The 20,098-nt window shown below is 45.8% G+C and overlaps 1 protein-coding gene across 1 annotated transcript in view; it reads left to right on the top strand.

Moving 5' to 3' along the window:
- POLN (DNA polymerase nu) overlaps positions 1-14,548 on the top strand; it is a 120,414-nt gene extending 105,866 nt beyond the window's left edge. Inside the window, exons 25-27 of the mRNA XM_066574782.1 lie at positions 6,477-6,544; positions 9,637-9,692; positions 14,305-14,548. Coding sequence (XP_066430879.1) covers positions 6,477-6,544; positions 9,637-9,692; positions 14,305-14,373 — 193 coding nt within the window. The 3' untranslated portion in view covers positions 14,374-14,548. The remainder of the gene's footprint in view (positions 1-6,476; positions 6,545-9,636; positions 9,693-14,304) is intronic.
- Positions 14,549-20,098: the final 5,550 nt, after the last annotated feature.

Below are 20,098 nucleotides of genomic sequence, written 5' to 3'. Positions count from 1 at the left end.
ACCAACAAATCACATGCATTGTAACTTCCTTATCGACTTGCTTGCTCCCCTTATTTCTCTCCCCTACCTAACTGCCAATATAACCTTTAATAGACACTCTCCTGACGCCCTCTTGATCACTTACTGTACTTTTCAACATTTCACTTACGGATACTTTCTTAAACAAATAATGTGTACATACGTAACTTTCTCTGACTGTCTATCTCTCTTTAGCAAACCTTGATCTTCCAAGGCACCTCTCGGTCCTAAAGACCTCCCCCCAGACACCATTTTGTAATCTGCCGTAGGGTCGGTGTCACACATTTTCATTAGATTTTTCTTACATTCTACTGATTCATCCACACGGCGGCAGCCCTTGAGGGGCTCTATCTTCTTTAATAAGATCTTACGCATATTACAACAACAATAATAATAATAACACGCTCCATAGAGTGAATCCTTCTGACCCGAATTGTCAGCCCCTTATATATGGCAATACAACCGAAGGCATCTTCTTCTTATGGAACCAATCCCAAAGAGTACATCCCTCTCCTCAGCTAAACCATCAACAACTAAACTACACTAAAACGGAGGGTTCCTTCGTCAATGGGACCTGTCTTACAGAGTGCTTCCCTCTCCTCTAAACCATTAACGACTAAATAAACTCGAACGGAGGGTTCCTTCGTCTGTGAGACCAAATGAAAAGTAAGAGGAAAAAAATTCTGCAGATACAACAAACAATCAAACAATCTCCACTATCGCTAAAACGCTACGGACTTCAACAACAAATAAACTACAGACTAATTTCTGGGTGAGCCATTGGTGCGCATATCACGGTCAGTGGTCCATGACGGCAAACCCGGAGCCCACACGAGTTACCGTGTAGAACTCTTAACCCAACCCGTCCGGTCACAAACCACAGATAGTCAGTCCTGCTGCAAGACTCTCAGCGTAAAACACAACATAAATATATGTTTGTCTTACCTGGAGTTCTAAGTGAGTTGATCAGGCTCGGTTTGCAGTAGGACGGTTTCTCAGTAGCGTGGATCCGGGTGAATTGCGCTGTAAGCTCCGATTTTACCGCCCCACGTTGGGCGCCATTTATGAGGGTTAAAATTCTAAGTGCAACACCAATCCGCCCCACCCCACTTTCCCCGTTGCCGGCTGTAAGAAGAGACACCACACACAGGAGTCTGGTCTAGCTCCTCACACGGGAGAAAAAACTGCGCACTTTATTACAGATTACATGAGATCTTATACCCTCTGCCCTCTCACCACTAAGGGGTGATGGGCTTATAACCATATATGGGCAGTCCGGATTTGCGGACTGAGACAGTGAAAATCATATAACAGTGATGTACATTTGAACATCTTGATATCTTGTTCCAGCGCTTCTGGGAAATCGGCCAAGTACATGCGTCCTTGCGTCTGGTTCGGTATCTTCTCTGAATTTCTAGAACATCTTCTTGCAAAGCCTTGCAAAACCTTGGGATATCTGATTTAAGGCGACGTATTAAGTTTTTTTCATTTGGAATTGAATAAAACTTGCATATAGGTATAAAAGCATAAAAAACACATATGGCAATATATATATACCCTCACCCTCACAATGCCACCTCCTCCAACCCCTCTCCTCCTCCTCCACCTCTCAATTAAAAAGCGTGAGCACGTCGCCAGCAGTCGGTAGCACGCGGCAGCACAGCGGTGGGCAAGCGTCAGCAAGCCGTGCTGAAACTAATCAGCTTAGGTGACAAGAGGCACACACCCCCGAGCTGTTACAGGGTCTGACACAGCAGACCGACCTCTGGCTGTCGCCGCTGAACCTCCAACCGGGCATGGTCGTGTGTGACAATGGCTGTAACCTGGTGGCGGCTCTGCAGCTTGGCAGCCTCACGCACGTGCCATGCCTGGCCCACATCTTCAATCTGGTTGTTCAGCGGTTCCTGAAAAACTACCCTCACTTGTCTGACCTGCTCGGCAAGGTGTGCCGCGTCTGCGCACATTTCCACAAGTCCACCACAGATGCTGCCACCCTCAGGACACTGCAACATTGGTTTCAGCTGCCAGAGCACCAACTGCTGTGCGACGTGCCCATGCTCTGGAATTCTACGCCGCACATGTTGGCCAGGCTGTACGAGCAGCGTAGAGCAATTGTGAAATACGAGCTGCAACATGGGCAGCAGAGTGGTAGTCAGCCTCTGCAGTTCTTTACAGAGGAGTGGGCATGGATGGCAGACATCTGCTAGGTCCTCGGAAACTTTGAGGAGTCTACCCAAATGTGAGCGGCGATGCGGCCGTCATTAGCGTTCACATCCCGCAGCTTTGCCTGCTGAGAAGTTCGCTGCTAAGCATAAAGGCCGGCACTTTGCGGTTAGAACAGGAGACGGGGGATGACAGTATGTCGCTTGATAGCCAGACCACCCTCAAGTCTATATCTCAGCACGTTTTGGAGGAGGGGAAGGGGGAGGAGGAGGAGGGGGAAGAGACTGCTGGCCACACTGCAGAGGGTACCCATGCTGCTTGTCTCTCATCTGTTCAGAGTGTATGGGCTGAAGAGGAGGAGGAGGAGCATCCTCCTAGTGAGGACAGTGATGTGTTGCGTACAGGGACTCTGGCACACATGGCTGACTTCATGTTAGGCTGCCTTTCCAGTTATCCGGGCGTTAGACACATTCTGGCCAACACAGATAACTGGGTGTACACCCTTCTCGACCCACGGTATAAGGTGAACCTTTCCACTCTCATTCCCGAAGAGGAAAGGGGTACTGGTGTGATGCAATACCACAGGGCCCTGGTGGAAAAACTGATGCTAAAGTTCCCATCTGACAGCACTAGTGGTAGAAGACGCAGTTCAGAGGGCCAAGTAGCAGGGGAGGTGCGGGGATCAGGCAGCATGTCCAGCGCAGGCAGGGGAACAGTCAAGGCTGAGTCAGAGGGAGCACTGTAAAAAGATGGTGAGGGAGTACATAGCCAACCCTACCACCATCCTCCGTGATGCCTCTGCTCCATACAACTATTGGGTGTCAAAGCTGGACACGTGGCACGAACTTGCGCTGTACGCCCTTGGAGGTTCTGGCCTGCCCTGCCGCTAGCGTCTTGTCAGAGAGGGTGTTTAGTGCTGCTGAGGGGAGGGGGGGGGGAATCAGCACGGATAAGCATACCCGCCTGTCAACTGACAGCGCCGACATGCTTACCCTCATAAAGATGAACAAAGGCTGGATTTCCCAAGACTTCTCTACTCCACCGGTGGAAAGCAGCAGATCATAAGGATTCTTTTCGCTGCAACATGAGAAAAATGCATCCTCTATCACCCCAAAAAAGGGGAGAATTAGCTTCGTCTATCCCTCTCGGATATTATTACTCCTCCTCCTAAAACAGCATGTCATCACGCTGAACTGCCAATTTTTCTGTGGCCCAAAAGGCTCTGTTTAAAAGTTTAACTTAAACCACTTTTTCGGAGGGCTGCCTCCAGGCTCTGTTACAAATGAAGCAACAATGAGCTGTATCTATAAAATTTTTTTAGGAGTTTCACCTGCCTTCGGGGTTCAGCAATTTTTCAGCGGTACACTTGTACTCTTGATACACCAATTTTTCTTGCCCTCGCCTATATTGTTATCAAACTAATTTTTCCAGGCTTCGCCTATACTCTTGCTAAACCAATTTTTTCAGGTGTTCGCCTATACTCTTGGTACACCAATGTTACAGGGGGTCTGCCTATACACTTGCTACTGAAATGTTACAGGGGTCCACCTATACACTTGCTACTGAAATGTTTCAGGGGTCCGCCTATACACTTGCTACTGAAATGTTTCAGGGGTTCGCCTATACACTTTCTACTGAAATGTTTCAGGGGTTCGCCTATACACTTGCTACAGAAATGTTACAGGGGTCTGCCTATACACTTGCTACAGAAATGTTACAGGGGTCTGCCTATACACTTGCTACTAAAAGGTTTAAGGGGTTCGCCTACACTCTTGCTACATAAATGTTACAGGGGTCCGCCTATACACTTGCTACTGAAATGTTTCATGGGCTTGCCTATGCTGTGGGTGCACAAAGGTTTCCCAGCGCGGTGTTCAGCTATCTGGCACAAATACACTGAATGAATTGTGTGAGGGCACATATGAATTTCCCATTGCAGTGTTCAGCTGTGTGGCACAAATACACTGAATGACTTGGGCAGAAGTGTGGGCCGAGGTCCTGGGCAGGGTAAAACTCTGCCATGTTTAGGCACTCTCATTTCTTCATGTGTAATACTATCTTTGGGTTACTGGGTCAACCAGGTGAAGGCTGGGACCGAGCCTGGCCTTGGGCCCAGTCACGTGCTTCCCACACAGAGTATTGCAGGTCCTACCTCGGTCATGGTTTCTCGGACTTATTATGCCATCTCCTCCTGCACCTTAGGGTCTGGGGATCAGCTGGTCAACATGTATTTGCTCTCGTGTTACCAAAGTTATCTGAGACACTGGTTTGGACCAATCAAAAGAAGTGGAACAGATTGAAGGAGAAGTTTACAGCTGTACTAGCATCCGAGTCCGCTTCATGCCCACGATTGCTGAGGGTGTGGGCAGAGGCCGAGATCCTGGGCGGGGTGAAACTCTGCCATGTTTGGGCACTCTATTGCTTCATATTTTGTACTGTCCCTGAGTTGCAGGGGCATGCCTTTGCTGTGGGTGCACAAAGATTTCCCATTGCGGTGTTTTAGCTATTGGGCACAAATAAACTGAATGAATTGGGTAGGGCACCGAGTGCAGACGGTTTTCCCAGCACGGTGTTCAGCCATCTGACACATACACCGAATGAATTGTTTGGGAACACATGGATTTCCCATTGCTATGTAACTCATGGCACATTGGGTCAACCAGGTGGAGGCTGGGACCGAGCCTGACCCTGGGCCCGCTCACGTGCTTCCCACACAGAGTATTGCGGGTCCTACCTCGGTCATGGTTTCTCAGACTTATTATGCCACCTCCTCCTGCTCCTTGGGGTCTAGGGAACAGCGCTAGTCGCCATGTATTATCTCTCGTGTTACCACAGTTATCCGAGACACTGGATTGCAGCGTTCAAAGGAAGCGTAACTTATTTACGGAGACTTTCACTGTATACCTATGGTGGCTAATTTTGCGACACCTCCTGCTTCAAACCAATCTTTGGTGTCAGTATGCGCTGCTGCATTGTGGAAATGTGTAGAAGTACTGGCATCTGAGTCCCCTTCATGCCCACATTAGCGGTTCCTGACAATTTTGTGACGGAGTTGGCACGGGATTGGAATTATGATCGAATGTCAATTTATCATCAATTCTCATCAGCATTGTGGGCTATCGCCCACACTTTCAAAGAGGGACGCTGCCTGGCCCTGCCAACGCTCTGCAGTGTGTGTCTCCGGTTCCTCCTCATCGCAGACACACTTATAAATCGACATGAAGGTGGTGTGGCTATGCAGCCAGCGTGTGGCATGAGGCCAGCTGAACACTGCGCAGGGAAAAATTTGAGTACGCTGTGGACGCTGGCTTGTGCAGGGGATTGGACAGCAATGCCAGCATGTAACCCAGAAGAAGAGGCAGCGGTGTCACCCGCAGATGGTGATTGGCCTTGGTTGCACCTAGTGTGGTGCTTAGCTAAGATGTGCCAGCGTGTGTGCCTTGCTAATAATGGTCTGTCCCAAGGTAATTGTTAGGGGGGTGACCGCCAGGTTCTTGCCACCTATTTGGCTTTATAGTGTAACCTGGGAGCCTCAGATGCATCCATGCATGCTGCCCCTGCCGTTTCCTATCCGTTTCTGTGGTGTTTCCATGACTTTGAAGTTTTTCGGGGTCTCACAAATCATCCCCTATGCGGAGCATCGGTCAGCCTGAAAAATACTCGAGTCGCCCATTGACTTCAATGGGGTTGGTTACTCGAAACGAGCTATCGAGTATTATGAAAAGCTCGACTCGAGTACCAAGCACCCGAGCATTTTGGTACTCTCTCATCTCTAATCCTACCCTATCTTTCTCACACATAGTATTAACTACATATGGGAAACATAGGGCAAGTCCTATCTTTTCTTGCCAGTACTATTAACGAGTGAGATCACCGCTAATGAAAACGAAACCATTGAAATCAATGGTTTTGTTTCGTCCCGTTATGGGGCCGTGATTATCATGCTCATCTGAAGAAGCCATTATTGAGATGGCCTCGTGATATGATTACATGACAGCATCTCCTGAAGATACATGCACAGATAACTAAAGTATATTTTAAGTGCCTATGTGCCTTTCGGAAGTAGTAGAAGGAGCAGTCATATTAGTGTATCACATTATACAGTATAGATGTGAATGCCAATACCTTTTTTGAGGCAAATGCCTTATGAACATATAGCATTCTTTTATCAGTGTTAGCTCAGTAAGTCCTGACAGTCCATATAACATTTTGTTTCTAAATTAATCAAAGCAACTTCAAAAGTGGGTCTACACTTTAAAGAATAATCACGCTGACAAATGATCAATTTCTTCCAGCCTCATTGCACAGATTCATGATGAGTTGCTGTTTGAAGTTCAGGATTCTCAGCTACAAGAATTTGCAGGTAAGAACAACAATGTATAATGATAGAAACATAATAAGTCAATGAATAGTGACCCATATCATCAGCAGTATGCAGCACCCACTGTTTCGGTCCAGACTTTGCTACCCTGTTTCCCTGAAAATAAGACGTGTCTTATATTAATTTTTGCTCCCAAATATGCGCTACGTCTTATTTTCAGGGGGTGTCTTATTTCGCTGTGGCAAATACATCTGTGGTCGCTAATCCCTCAATTGGCCAGCTTTGTGGACAAAATTTCTCAGAAATCTCGTTCCCATGGGACAGCAAATCTGCAAGGCAAAGCTGGGTGAAGCCGGCGTTGTGGTGCGGATTCACCGCCCACAGAAACTGAAAAGCGTGCGGCCAGGTCGCTTCAAAACCCGCGGCTAAGTGCCGTGGGTTTTGAAGCAGCGCTTTCCCGGCGGATATCTCGCTGTTTATCGCTGTGGCCAAACCGCGAGATTTCCGCTGGAAATACGCTCTGTGAGAACCAAGCCTTAAGAATCACACACAAGTTGCCTGACTCACACACAGAGCCATAAAAAAATAAGGGCTGTAAAGTAACGTACCTGTCTGCAGACTTTTATTACCAGTATCGTATCACCGACAGAAGGTTCTGTACCACTTGTAATCAGGGATGGTATTGCATCTTCCGGCCAACAGGGGAAGCTCATCACAGCAGACGTGTACAGCAGGAACAGAATGTACAGTATGGCATTTTCCGGGCCAGCAGGGGGCGCTCACGACAACACACTCGTACAGCACAGCAGGGACAGGATAACGGCGGCAGGAGAAGGGGTAATGGCAGACTGTCTGCAGATCTACCGATACATCTGGTGGTAGGAGACAACGGGGATGGCAGCAGGGGACAGGCCTCTTGACATGCCTGCACATTTACAAGCGATGGCCGCAGAAAGGAACATTGGAATCAGCGGCAGGTGACTGTTTTCATGTCCTGCATGCAGCTGCTCTGCAACGGACGGTGAAGGTAGGGGACAGCGGCGGCGGGCTAAAAAGCATCACAGCTGCATGCTCTGGTGTTCTGTTCGGAGGGCATGCTTACATACAAACACACTTTACTATGCCTTACTATCGGGGGTGCCTTATATTTGGGACTTCTCCAAATGTCTTACTTTCAGGGGGTGCCCTATTTTCGGGGAAACACAGTAAAAGTTTGCTTCTGTGAGAACCCAAACCTTGGCTGAACCTGCTAAAAAAGAGCGAAAAAGGAGAAGTAAAAAGTAGACTCTAAAAGGAGGAGGAAAAATATTTTCTTCATCTTCTTTTCCTTCTTTTTCTTCATTAACTTTGTCTTAATGGGAACCTTTCATCAAGTTTGAGTCTCATAAACTACGTTATGGGGCTCAAATGTGAGGGAATGGATAGCGGTGTTTGATGCTCACCTGATTGGTTTCATTCTATCTTGACACCACTGGAAGTACTGGTGGAGCCAAGATACTTGTTTTTTGACAGATGGTTGCCGCCCCATGGGATGTTGGTTACCTGCAGTCACAGCACTGACTGGAATGCTGGCCGCTTCTGGAATAAATCTATGGTAGCAGGACCTTCAGCTCTTGAGCCATTCGGGAGCTAGGGGTGTGACAGAGGTGTTCCTCATGGAAGTCCTGTCAAACCCCTAGCTTCCGGTGGCGTCAAGATACAATAATACCCACTTGATCCCTAATTCTTGTGCTGTATCTCTGTGAAGTTGTCGCACAGTGAAGTTGACTCTTTTTTTCAGCCGGCTGTGTGCACTTGCTCTCCTATTCGGAGCACACACAGCCAGCTGAAAAGAATCACGCTGTGTGCTCACAGCAATTTTATGGGGACACAGTGCTGGAACAGGGGACATGTTCCCAGTTCCCACATGTTTGAGCCCCATAACGTAGTTATATGAGGTTCAAACGTGATAACAGGTTTCCTTTAAAACAGCTGAAACGTACATAGATACACTCCTAGGTGATGTAAGATTGTTATACGGGCCTTCTATGGCTCTTTGACAGTGTTACACACTGGTTTTATGGAGATTAGTGACGTTGCGGTTCTGTTTGAACTAATTCAGACCGAACCGATCTTTTTGCCGTAATTCTGCAAACCAGTCGAACTAAACTTTTCAAAAGTTTGCTTGTCACTAATCATCAGATAAATAGTTGTCTGAGAAGATACAGATTTAGCACTGCACAAAAATGTTTCACATTGGTAAGAATTGGAATATTGCTGTAAACGAAAAGATATTCTCATCATTGCTGATCTGCTGTAATGTGTGCCTCTATAGTGACTAGCACCACTGTGCAAAAAGGCCAAACACTCCTCAGATTGGGGCAAAGCAACCAGCTTAACACATTGGCTAACATTCCTTGCCATTACAAAAATGCATACCTGAAAATAAGCACTCAAAAGGTATAATTAGGGCTATCTCAGCACAAACATTGATGGCATATGACTAGTAGATGACATTAACACCTTAACAAAGGAGGTGGGTCCAATGCATCACCGAATGTAAGAACTAACTGGCAGCAGTGCTAGAAAAACACCATGCCACTTTGTTTCCTGTCAGCTCAAACCTGCTTTTTCTAGAGGATTGCACGGTCGCCAATTCATTATAATGACCATTCATACGGCGAACTAGAAAATCCGAACAGACCCATTAGAAGATAGCATACCGCTTTTCTAGCATCTTGATTGGACCCGTAGTCTGTCCCTTTTTCATGGTAAAACATCTTAACTAGAGATGAGCGAGCGTACTCGCTAAGGCAAACTACTCGAGCGAGTAGTGCCTTATGCGAGTACCTGCCCGCTCGTCTCTAAAGATTCGGGAGTCGGCGCGGGTGAGCGGTGAGTTGCGGTAATGAGCAGGGGGGAGCGGGGGGGGGGGGGGAAGAGAGTGAGAGAGAGAGATCTCCCCGCTCTCTCCTGCCCCTCCTCGCCCCCTGCTGGCACCCGAATCTTTTGAGACGAGTGGGCAGGTACTCGCATAAGGCACTACTCGCTCGAATAGTTTGCCTTAGCGAGTACGCTCGCTCATCTCTAATCTTAACGTTAATATTTATTGCACAGTACATTTATGTAATAATATCTGTTCCATGTATTTCCAGAGCTTGTTAAACACACAATGGAGTCCTTACAACATGCTGATGGTGTCCAGTTAAAGGTAAAGTATTTACTATAATAGGGAGCGCTAAAGATGACATTTTATATATGAATGGAGTTCTGTATTTGTTAAACCTTACAGAAAAACCTTACATCTATATATATATAAAGACGAAAGCCCTCACTGACTGACTGACTCACTGACTGACTGACTTACTAACTCACTCACTCACTGACTCACTCACTGACTCACTCACTCACTGACTCGCCAAAAGTTCTCCAACTTCCCGATGTCGTAGGAACATGAATTTTGGCACAAGCATAGATTATCTCCAAAATAAGAAAAGTAATTGGGTCCCAACTCGATTATTCAATTCTAGCGCAAAAGAATTGGTGTCAAAATTTTACGTACGTAATCTAAATCTCTCACTTCCCAATGTCATAGAAACTTAAAATTTGGCGCGGGCATTGAATATGTCATATATAGGAAAAGCTAATGGGTCCCAACTCGATTATTCAATTCTAGTGCAAAAGAATTAGCGTCGAAATTTTACGTACGTAATCTAAATCTCTCACTTCCCAATGTCACAGAAACTTTAAATTTGGCGCGGGCATTGAATATGTCATATATAGGAAAAGCTAATGGGTCCCAACTCGATTATTCAATTCTAGTGCAAAAGAATTAGCGTCGAAATTTTACGTACGTAATCCAAATCTCTCACTTCCCAATGTCATAGAAACTTAAAATTTGGCGCGGGCATTGAATATGTCATATATAGGAAAAGCTAATGGGTCCCAACTCGATTATTCAATTCTAGTGCAAAAGAATTAGCGTCGAAATTTTACGTACGTAATCTAAATCTCTCACTTCCCAATGTCATAGAAACTTAAAATTTGGCGCGGGCATTGAATATGTCGTATATAGGAAAAGCTAATGGGTCCCAACTCGATTATTCAATTCTAGTGCAAAAGAATTAGCATTGAAATTTTACGTACGTAATCTAAATCTCTCACTTCCCAATGTCATAGAAACTTAAAATTTGGCGCGGGCATTGAATATGTCGTATATAGGAAAAGCTAATGGGTCCCAACTCGATTATTCAATTCTAGTGCAAAAGAATTAGCATTGAAATTTTACGTACGTAATCTAAATCTCTCACTTCCCAATGTCATAGAAACCTAAAATTTGGCACGGGCATTGATTATGTCATAAATAGGAAAAGCTAATGGGTCCTACCTTGATTGTTCAATTCTAAGCGCAAAAGAATTAGCGTCCACATTTTACGTATGAAATCTAATTCTCTCACTTCCTGATGTCATTTTATATAAAAGAAACGTCGCATGGTTACCTCCCGTGGTGTTTCCTGGGTAACGCAGAGAACTATGCAAAATGGTGAACATATGTTTTTCCGGTATCTCTAAAGTAACCACGACTTTATAAGATTTCCGTGTGACCACCAGATAAACACCAGTACCAAATTAACTCGGGCGAAGTCGGGTATATCAGCTAGTACATTATAACAGCACTGGGTTTTCAAGTCCCTCCAGTTCTACTAATTCTGAAGGTAAAGGTCCGATTTTTAAAGAGAATCCAAATAAAAGCCTGGACTCATGGCGTCAATTCAAATGAAATGCCAATCATGCAGTTTACAATCTATATGCAACTTTGAGACCTGATTTATGATGTTCATATGCTAGGACATAGAATAGGATGGGCATATGAACGTTGTGGTGGGACACATATACGCAGCAGTAAAATGTAATCTTTGGTGCTGGGGTAACCAATAAATGAGATGACCTGGAGTGCACTGTAGACTAAAAGGGGCACATAGCAGGTTGGTTAGAACTTTACCACAGGACGCTGCAGCTGCCATGTAAGCAGATGTCATGGCTTACCTGCCCAGTAATGCCGCTACAAAGAAGCAAACAAGACATCAAAGCATAGACAGCCATGTTTGATATCTGTGTTTTTAATTAAGAAAATGTAAATTGCTTTATGATTTAAAGCTGTTGTAAACTATTGATGGTCTTTCTTTATGGTAGGCCATCAACAGTGGAATAATGGCTGTCTGCTGCCTGGGATTCTTGCTGATCAGCTGTTTGCCGGACTGGTGCGCTCATGAACTGAGCTGATTTCTGCAGGAAACAGACAGCTGCCTTCTCTCAGCAGTGGTGAGGCTTGGTTTTACACCCATTAACTTCAATGGTAACTTTACATGTAATATCAAGCCTGGCCACTTCTCTGAGAATGGAGCTGTCTACTTCTTGCAGAAATTAGCACAAGCACACTGGGTATTATTGTATCTTGATGCCACCGGAACAATGGGGTGGAGCCAAGATACACTCCCACAACCAACGCCCTCCGCTGGATTGGCTGGCCAGGTTAGCTTTGGTCGAGTACTAAGCTCCTCACAGTCAGCCCCACCGCCGCTGTGCAGTGCTCACATGTGGCAAATGAGACCCCGCTGTTATTCCGTGTATGATGTCTGTGGTGCTATCCATTGCTATTGCTCCGCTGCTCACACTTACCCCCACCGGCACACTGCATCGCGCTCCACCGACTTACATGGTTTTCTCCCTCCCCCGCTGTAACACTGGCCACCAGAGCTGCTGTGATGGACTCCTCTGCTGGGTGCGCCGCTTCTACACTCTGCGCTGTGAAGGTCCCCCGGTGACACTTACATGATTTCAGGTGTCAGTGGGGCCAGCGCCACAGGCATGCCTTTCCCCCCCTCCCAGCTCCACGGCTGTCACTGTCGTCGGCCGGATAAAGGGAACAATGTTGACAGCCCGAGGGGACATTGGACAGGAAGGCATTCAGCCCGAGCACCAGAGGGGGGATTTATAGTAGCCGACTGAGGAGCGGACATTAACAGCAGCAACAGCCCTTTTACGCCAAGCGGCGGAGGGCAAAATCACTCCAGCAGGCTGGGGAGATGCGGACATGACATTGAAAACAGCAGGCCATTAAGGCCAAGCGCTGGATTAAACATTCTCAGGAGCAGCAGCCCATGAGTCCCGAGCGGCGAGGGGACATTCATAGCAGCAGCCTGGGGAGATGATGCCCACCCATTTCCCTGGCCAGCCAATCCAGCAAGGGCGTTGGTTGTGGGAGTGTATATTGTCCCCACCCCCTAGTACTGGTGGCGTCAAGATACAATAATACCAGCAAACTAGTCCAGTGAACAGCTTCTTGGTGGGGAGCTTGAGCAGCAGACCCCCACCGATTTACTATTGAAAGTCTGTCCTAAGAATAGGCAATCAATAGTTTGCAACTGGACAACCTGTTTAGAGGGGTTTTCCAGGGAGAATACTATTGATTACCTCTTCTCAGGATAGGTCATTAATAGTTGATCGACTGGGGTGTGCCCCCTGACAGCGTTGCAATTATACAGGGGTTAGAGCGGAGGCAGCAGAAGTTTCTGACCCGACCTCTGTGTAGTGGCCGGTGCTTGTGACTGTAGACACAGCTTGCGTTGATTTCAATGAGAGCTCTGCCTGAAGTTACAAGTGCTGGCCACTACACAGAGATCTGAGAAGAGACTTCTGCTCTGACCTCTTGTGTAATTGTGGAGCTGTCAGCGGGCGCACAATAAGCTGATCGATTGGGATCCCAGTACAGTGATGTCACAGTACAGGGATAATGCACACAGTGATGTCACAGTACAATGATAATGCACACAGTGATGTCACAGTACACGGATAATGCACACAGTGATGTTACAGTATGGGAATGATGCACACAGTGATATGACAGTACAGGGATAATGCACACAGTGATGTTACAGTATGGGAATGATGCACACAGTGATATCACAGTACAATGATAATGCACACAGTGATATCACAGTACAGGGATAATGCACACAGTGATGTCACAGTACAATGATAATGCACACAGTGATGTCACAGTACACGGATAATGCACACAGTGATATCACAGTACAGGGATAATGCACACAGTGATGTTACAGTATGGGAATGATGCACACAGTGATGTCACAGTACAATGATAATGCACACAGTGATGTCACAGTACAATGTTAATGCACACAGTGATGTCACAGTATAGGGATAATGCACACAGTGGTGTCACAGAACAGGGTTACTGCATGTATTAATGTCACGGTACAGGAATAATGCACACATTGATGTCACAGTACAAGGATAATGCACACAGCGATGTCACAGTACTGGGATAATGCACACAGCGATGTCACAGTACTGGGATAATGCACACAATAATGCTACAGTACAGGAATATGGGCTTACAGTGATGTCACAGTTGTGGGATATTGCTCACAGCTAAGTTACAGAACAGGCATTATGTCATAGTGGTGTCATAGTACAGGACTAATGCACACAAGAAAGGTCACCATGTACATGACATTAGAAGTAGAAAAAACATGATGGCCCAGCACAGGAATATTGCATACAGCAGGGGTAACCATTGGGCTCCATAGCAAAACTCTGAATGGGGCCGTTCTCAATTTTCCACTCTAATCATCCATAGTCATGCTATTAGTTGTTTAGCATCTGCTTTGCCTGTTCTCCTGGTAGTCACACCTGCCCCTGGTATACAGAGTTTAACAGAATTTAGAGTAACTGTACATCTTCCGTTGATACATCTAAGTGAAGATCCTGATAAGAAACAGACGTTCATATCTTCCTAGGTCCCTTTGAAAGTAACGGTAACCTCTGGGAAATCCTGGGGCTGCATGACTGAGCTGCCGGCGGAGTAGAACAACGGCCTAGACAACTGGTGATTGGTAACCTCATACTTACCCGGCCGGCGATGAGTCTTTTGTGAATCACTAAGCAACTGCTCGGCTGGACCTTTCATCAGCACCTAATAGTCGGCATGTAAATTCGGATTACATCATTCTGTCTGCAGCCACGGGCAGCCGCAGCGGGACAAAAGCCGGTTCATACCAGTTTATTGTACTTCCTTTAGTCACAGTACTCAGGCGGGAGCTGCGGGTTTTAGAGCTACATTGCAATGGTTATTGAACAAAAGCTAAATTGAAGCGTGCCCTGTATAACATCCATCCACATCACTGCCTCCTATCTGCAAGCAGATACATTGCCTTCACTGGTGTGATAACACATACCGTACCGCTCACTGATAAAGGTGTTAGTTCTCATGTTGGCATTAAATATCCGTTTACATTAGAACTGTGAATTTCTTCAATTATTTTGTTGCTATGGCGCCATGATCTCTGGGGTATAGAAGGCAGGGGCGATGGAGCAACTGCTATCTGGTAGTGGGCTACAGACAAGTACACAATGCGCTCCCATTGAAATGCATTAGGAGCACCAAATGCAACTATTGTAGGAAATCTGAAACTGTTGGCAGTCTCATATAATAGGAGCATTCCTTGGGAAAGTCACACAAGCGATCACCCTCTCGTGTTGGAAGTCCAACATAAAAGAAGCATGCAATAGTGATAGTATTAAAAGACCAAGAAACTCATCCATTCTCTTCTTTTTCTTCTCTTAACCCTTTCCAATCCGATTTGTATCCTGGTTTTCCTAGGGGGCTTACTCTTTTTCTGCCGTTATACAACGGCGCTATATGCAGGCTAAAGCCAGTAATGCATGAGGTGACAAGTTGGATAGGCTCCGACAGCAGAGAGGCTGGCAATATACAGTAAGAGAACCCCGACAGACGTCTTCCAAAATCGGAGCTATACAGCCTTAAATAATAGTGTCTTTAGACGTCAGACAGTGGATTGGAAAGGGTTAATTGTCCTCTGTAGTATCCTTTGTATAAAAAGGTAAGGTGCCCCGATGACGACTCTCTTCTTAGTATAGTAGAAAGTATGTGCAACCCCCTCAGAATGCAGCGGATCAACTATTGATGTCCCATCCCGAGGATGACTTTATATTTGAAACGCCCTTCCCCCAAAATCACTGCAGGGTTGCCTGCATCCCACTGCTTTCAATGGGGCCGGAGGCAGCAGTGCTGGCCCTATTGAAAGCAATGGGAGAAGGTCGCGTTCCTTTGCTACAGCTGTCACAGCTGTGGCAGAGGATCGCGATCTTCTCTGTATGTTTTCAATGCGGCCAGCGGGGCTGCCACCGACCCCATTGACAACAAGGTGAACCCCCTGGATGTAAGAGCATCCAGAGGTTTCACATCCAAGGAGTTCCCTGCTACAGCTGTCACAGTCGCAGCAGGGGTTAGCGATCTGCTCCCATTGCTTTCAATGGGGCGGCAGTAGCGCCGGCCCCATTGGAAGCAATGGGATGGCATCACAGTCATCTTCCAAGGGGATTCTTTCGTCCCCGCGGGAAGTCCCATCATCACGAAACACTGTGACAGTGATTTCACAGTGTTCAGTGATGAGGGAACTCCCCGTGGGGAATCTTTATGCGAGGCATGGACCTTCCTGGTCCGCGGATGTCCTATCTGTTGTAGGTGCAAGAATTTTGCACCTGTAAAAGACGGCCATGTGAACACATCATAGGGAACCAATGGTTCTATTAGACGCGCTTTTTTTGCACACATAGGTGCGCGCAAAAAAAAAAAAAAGAGTACCTGCATTTTCACTTTGGAGCGCTCCTGCTTCGTCGGTCATTTTTGGCTTCCCCCGGCAGCTAAAGGCTGCCCCATATAGCGCTTATATAGCACTATATAAGACCGTCTTCAGCTCTCGGAGGGAGACGAAAACGGCCGACAGAGCAGGAGCGCTCCAAGGTGATAGTGCAGGTACTCTTTTAAATTTTTCTTTCAACAAAGTATCCACCTTTACGAGCGATCACAGTATTTACCAAAATAACTCCATGTTCATCACGAACTAGCTGTGTTTGTTCTTTTCCGAAAAATCAACAATTTGGGTGTTTAAATCAAATCCTCATATGTACCGCAGCTCATTAAAGGGGTTGTCTCACGCCGAAACGGGTTTTTTTTTTATTCAATAGGCCCCCCGTTCGGCGCGAGACAAACCCAAGGGATGGGTAAAAAAAAAAAGTTTATTATTTACCCGAATCCCCGCGCTGCGGCGAATTCTTTGTTCCTTTACCAAGATGGCCGCCGGGATCTTCACCCACGATGCACCGCGGGTCTTCTCCCATGGTGCACCGTGGGCTCTGTGCGGTCCATTGCCGATTCCAGCCTCCTAACTTTTTTGCATGCGCAAATACGCACTGTACTTGCAAGCACAAAAACCCGCAGGAGTAAGTGGAATACGCGGGAGTAAGCAGTTTTCGGTCACATAAGTACAGTGTATTTACGCAACCAAAATATGCTTATGCCCCTGTGAATAAGCCTTAATAAGTGAAACTTTGCTGATAGCATGAAGTGTTAAGAGGAGTTCAAGCAACTTTTCTATGTGTACCAATTGGTGTAGCGGAAATAAAAAGCTTTGTGGAGTCATTTCCAGTACTAAATGTGCTAGGCGCTGCAAGATGTTTTCCCCGGGGTTATCATTAAAAATTAGTGGGCTGGGAGACATCAAGCTTCTCTACAAAACTTTGTAAACCTAGATTTTGTGGTGATGAAAGAATTTGTGTTTCTTCTTACTGACATCAGACGCAAATGATTCAATGAAATCATGTCCTGTAAGCTACTGAGGGCACATTAAAGAGGCCGTCTGAGATTAGAAAAAGGGTCTACTTTTTTTTTTCTAACAGCATCCTTTTATCCAAAGGCTGTGTCTCATACTGCAGTTTTTGTATAAATGGGATTGAGCTGCCCAGCCCAGGGATTGATACAACACACAGCCCCTGGGCTTCTTTTTCTAATCTTAGAAATCCCCTTAAAACGACTTTTCTGGACAAACAAAGATGGCCAACCCACTTCTCTGACTACCTGATGCACATTTGTGTTCTCAGACACTACATGCTGCTCTGACTGGCCAGACTCATAGACTGGTACAGTTGGAAGGGACCGCCAGGGTCATCGGGTCCAACCCCCTGCTCAGTGCAGGATTCACTAAATTATCCCAGACAGGTATTTGTCAAGCCTTTGTATGAACATTCCTGTTCTGCGTGGTGTGCATTCCCTGGTGTGTTGGTGTGAACTGTGTCCTGTCTGCTTGAATTGTTTACCATCTAGGGCAAGCTAGGTCCTCAGGTTCCAGCGTGGGGCCATGCCTATTGGGACAATCACCCTGCTTGCAGGCTGGACTCTTGGGGTAAGATATCTTGTGAGAGTAGGAACCTATAAGACAACGAGGACCCTTGTCGGCGGGCTCATGGGCTTATGTGTCTTGGTCAAAATACGAACCAATACCTTGTACCGTAGCTATTCTATCTGTTTATGTGTGCAGGTATGCTAGGTGAGTGTTTTGGGTATTTGTCAGTCATTGTGTATGCCTGCCCATGAGTCCAGTTCGCAGTTCACTTTCTCTTGGTGTTCCATGTGTGCATTTGCATAATATTTCAGCTTATGAAACCAGGGCATCCCAGTGTGGATGTGACACTCACACTAATGATGTCTGCTAATGCACAGTGTGCATCAGGTAGTCAGTGAAGCTGGTGTGGCCATCTGCGGCTAGGAGCTGGAGTAGATTTTTGCTATAATCTATGATAGTTTCTGGTGTAGATTATAACAATTATGATAGGCTGTGCGCAACCATGCCCCCCAAAGATGTTCCCACCCAGTTTTTGAAAATGTGCCAGGGTGCAGTGTACAAGCCACAAAAAAAATCACAGTTTTGGCATGTGCACCAAAGTTGCAACTTTTGGACACCAGAATCCTGATGTTCAGGGACTGTTATAGGCACCATTGTGTGGATCCTTTCTGTTCTAATCTATTTTTTTTTATTTTGGCCCTACCATTTGTGCATGATCAAGACAGCGAATAGCATAGCAGATCTTCATGTTCTTCAGTTCACAATTCTGTGCTAATTATTATTTTTTTTAAATTTTATCTTCATATTCAGAGCTCAATTTTTCCAATACTTAGCTCCAAGTCCTCTATATCATGATAGTTAAAATGTACCTGCACTTTTCAGAATAAGCTACCCAGTGTGTACATGCAGAATAATACTATTTCTGGCCATAATATGATTTGTATCCTGCATTTCTCACCAGTTTTCTCCTCTGCAGGCTGCATCTCTAATTTCCAGTCTTCCCATAGCTGGTGGGTGCAGACTGCTGTTGTAATGTCTCCCATAAACTGCACATGCAAAAAACTGCAGACTCTGCTTCATGATTCTCTGTAGCACACACATAGAAGAGATAACAGCTTTATGGAGGAGAGTGCATTGCAGTACTAAGCAGTGTAGATGTTATTTCAGTAGCTGTAGCTTGTTTACTATTAGAAGTAATAACGTTTGTGTGAATCTCTCTCCCTTTGCAGCACCTTCCTCCTCGCTGCTCTCTTCTCTATAGACTTCTATGGGCAGCATGCATTATCACTCTCCTCCACTTTATGTTCTCCATCTTGTTAGCTCCATTACTAGAGATGAACTTTGCTTTACAACAGGCAGTGGACAGTAAATTAAAAGGAAGAGAGACCCTTATCAGTCTGCAGTTTAGAGTGATTTTTCCGTACAAAAACATCATTTAGATAAATTAAATGATTTGCACTTTTGCTATGTATCACATTGAGACAACTTCTGCTTATGTGATAGCCAAAGTGTTGTGACCATTTAAATGATAACATGCTGGCTATCTGCAGTCACCACTAGAGGGAGCTTTCTGTATACTTTTGTTTTTTACATTAGACTCACTAAGGCTCTATTAACACTGTATCAAAGCTTCACCTTTTCACTAGTCTAAGGCTGCCTGTCCACGGGCGTTATTAAATTGCATTCCCCGTGGTGATAATCTGGTCGCAGGGAACGCAATGCATGCTTTTCATAACGATTCTCTGCTAGCGGGCGGCAAATTGCAGCATGCTGCGAATTGCCACGATTCTCCGCAGTTAGCCTATCTGTCAGATAGGCTGACAGCCGAGATCCGTCTGGCGGCTCCCGCGGCAGAGATCTGCCACGGGATACCGAAACGCCCGTGGACAGGCAGCCTAATGCTTTTGCTACCACTTTGTGTGTAAAGTATGTTGTAAAGTTTCCTATTTTTTTACATTTTAAGCCCAAACTTAAAACTTTTTCAACCCTGGTAGACCCCTTGAAGAATGTCAGCTGTAAACTGCTATTATCGTAGAATAAAACCCATACACCAAGTTTAGGTTTGATGATTTATTGAAACATTATTTACATCAGCAGAATACATCTCATTTGTAACCGTCTGATTTATATAGAAAATAAACAATGAAAAGTTATGCAGCAAAAAAACGGAAACATCGCAGCTAGTCGGATATTCACAGTAACATCGGCCATCAGGCTCATACATTACCCTTACGCAGCCAGAGGTGATGAAAGGGTTAAGTACTTATGGATCACTTCTCTTCACCAAGTAACGACAATCAGCGAGTTCTCTATTATCAAAATCAAATACACTTGATACATATATAATGACCGTGAAGATAATGCAAAGGGGATATAGGCAGGAATCCCA

The sequence above is a fragment of the Eleutherodactylus coqui genome, chromosome 7 (genome assembly GCF_035609145.1).
Source record: "Eleutherodactylus coqui strain aEleCoq1 chromosome 7, aEleCoq1.hap1, whole genome shotgun sequence".
Classification (NCBI taxonomy): Eukaryota; Metazoa; Chordata; class Amphibia; order Anura; family Eleutherodactylidae; genus Eleutherodactylus; species Eleutherodactylus coqui.
The sequence above is the reverse complement of the archived record's forward strand: the minus strand, read 5'-3'. Positions and strand labels throughout refer to the sequence as shown.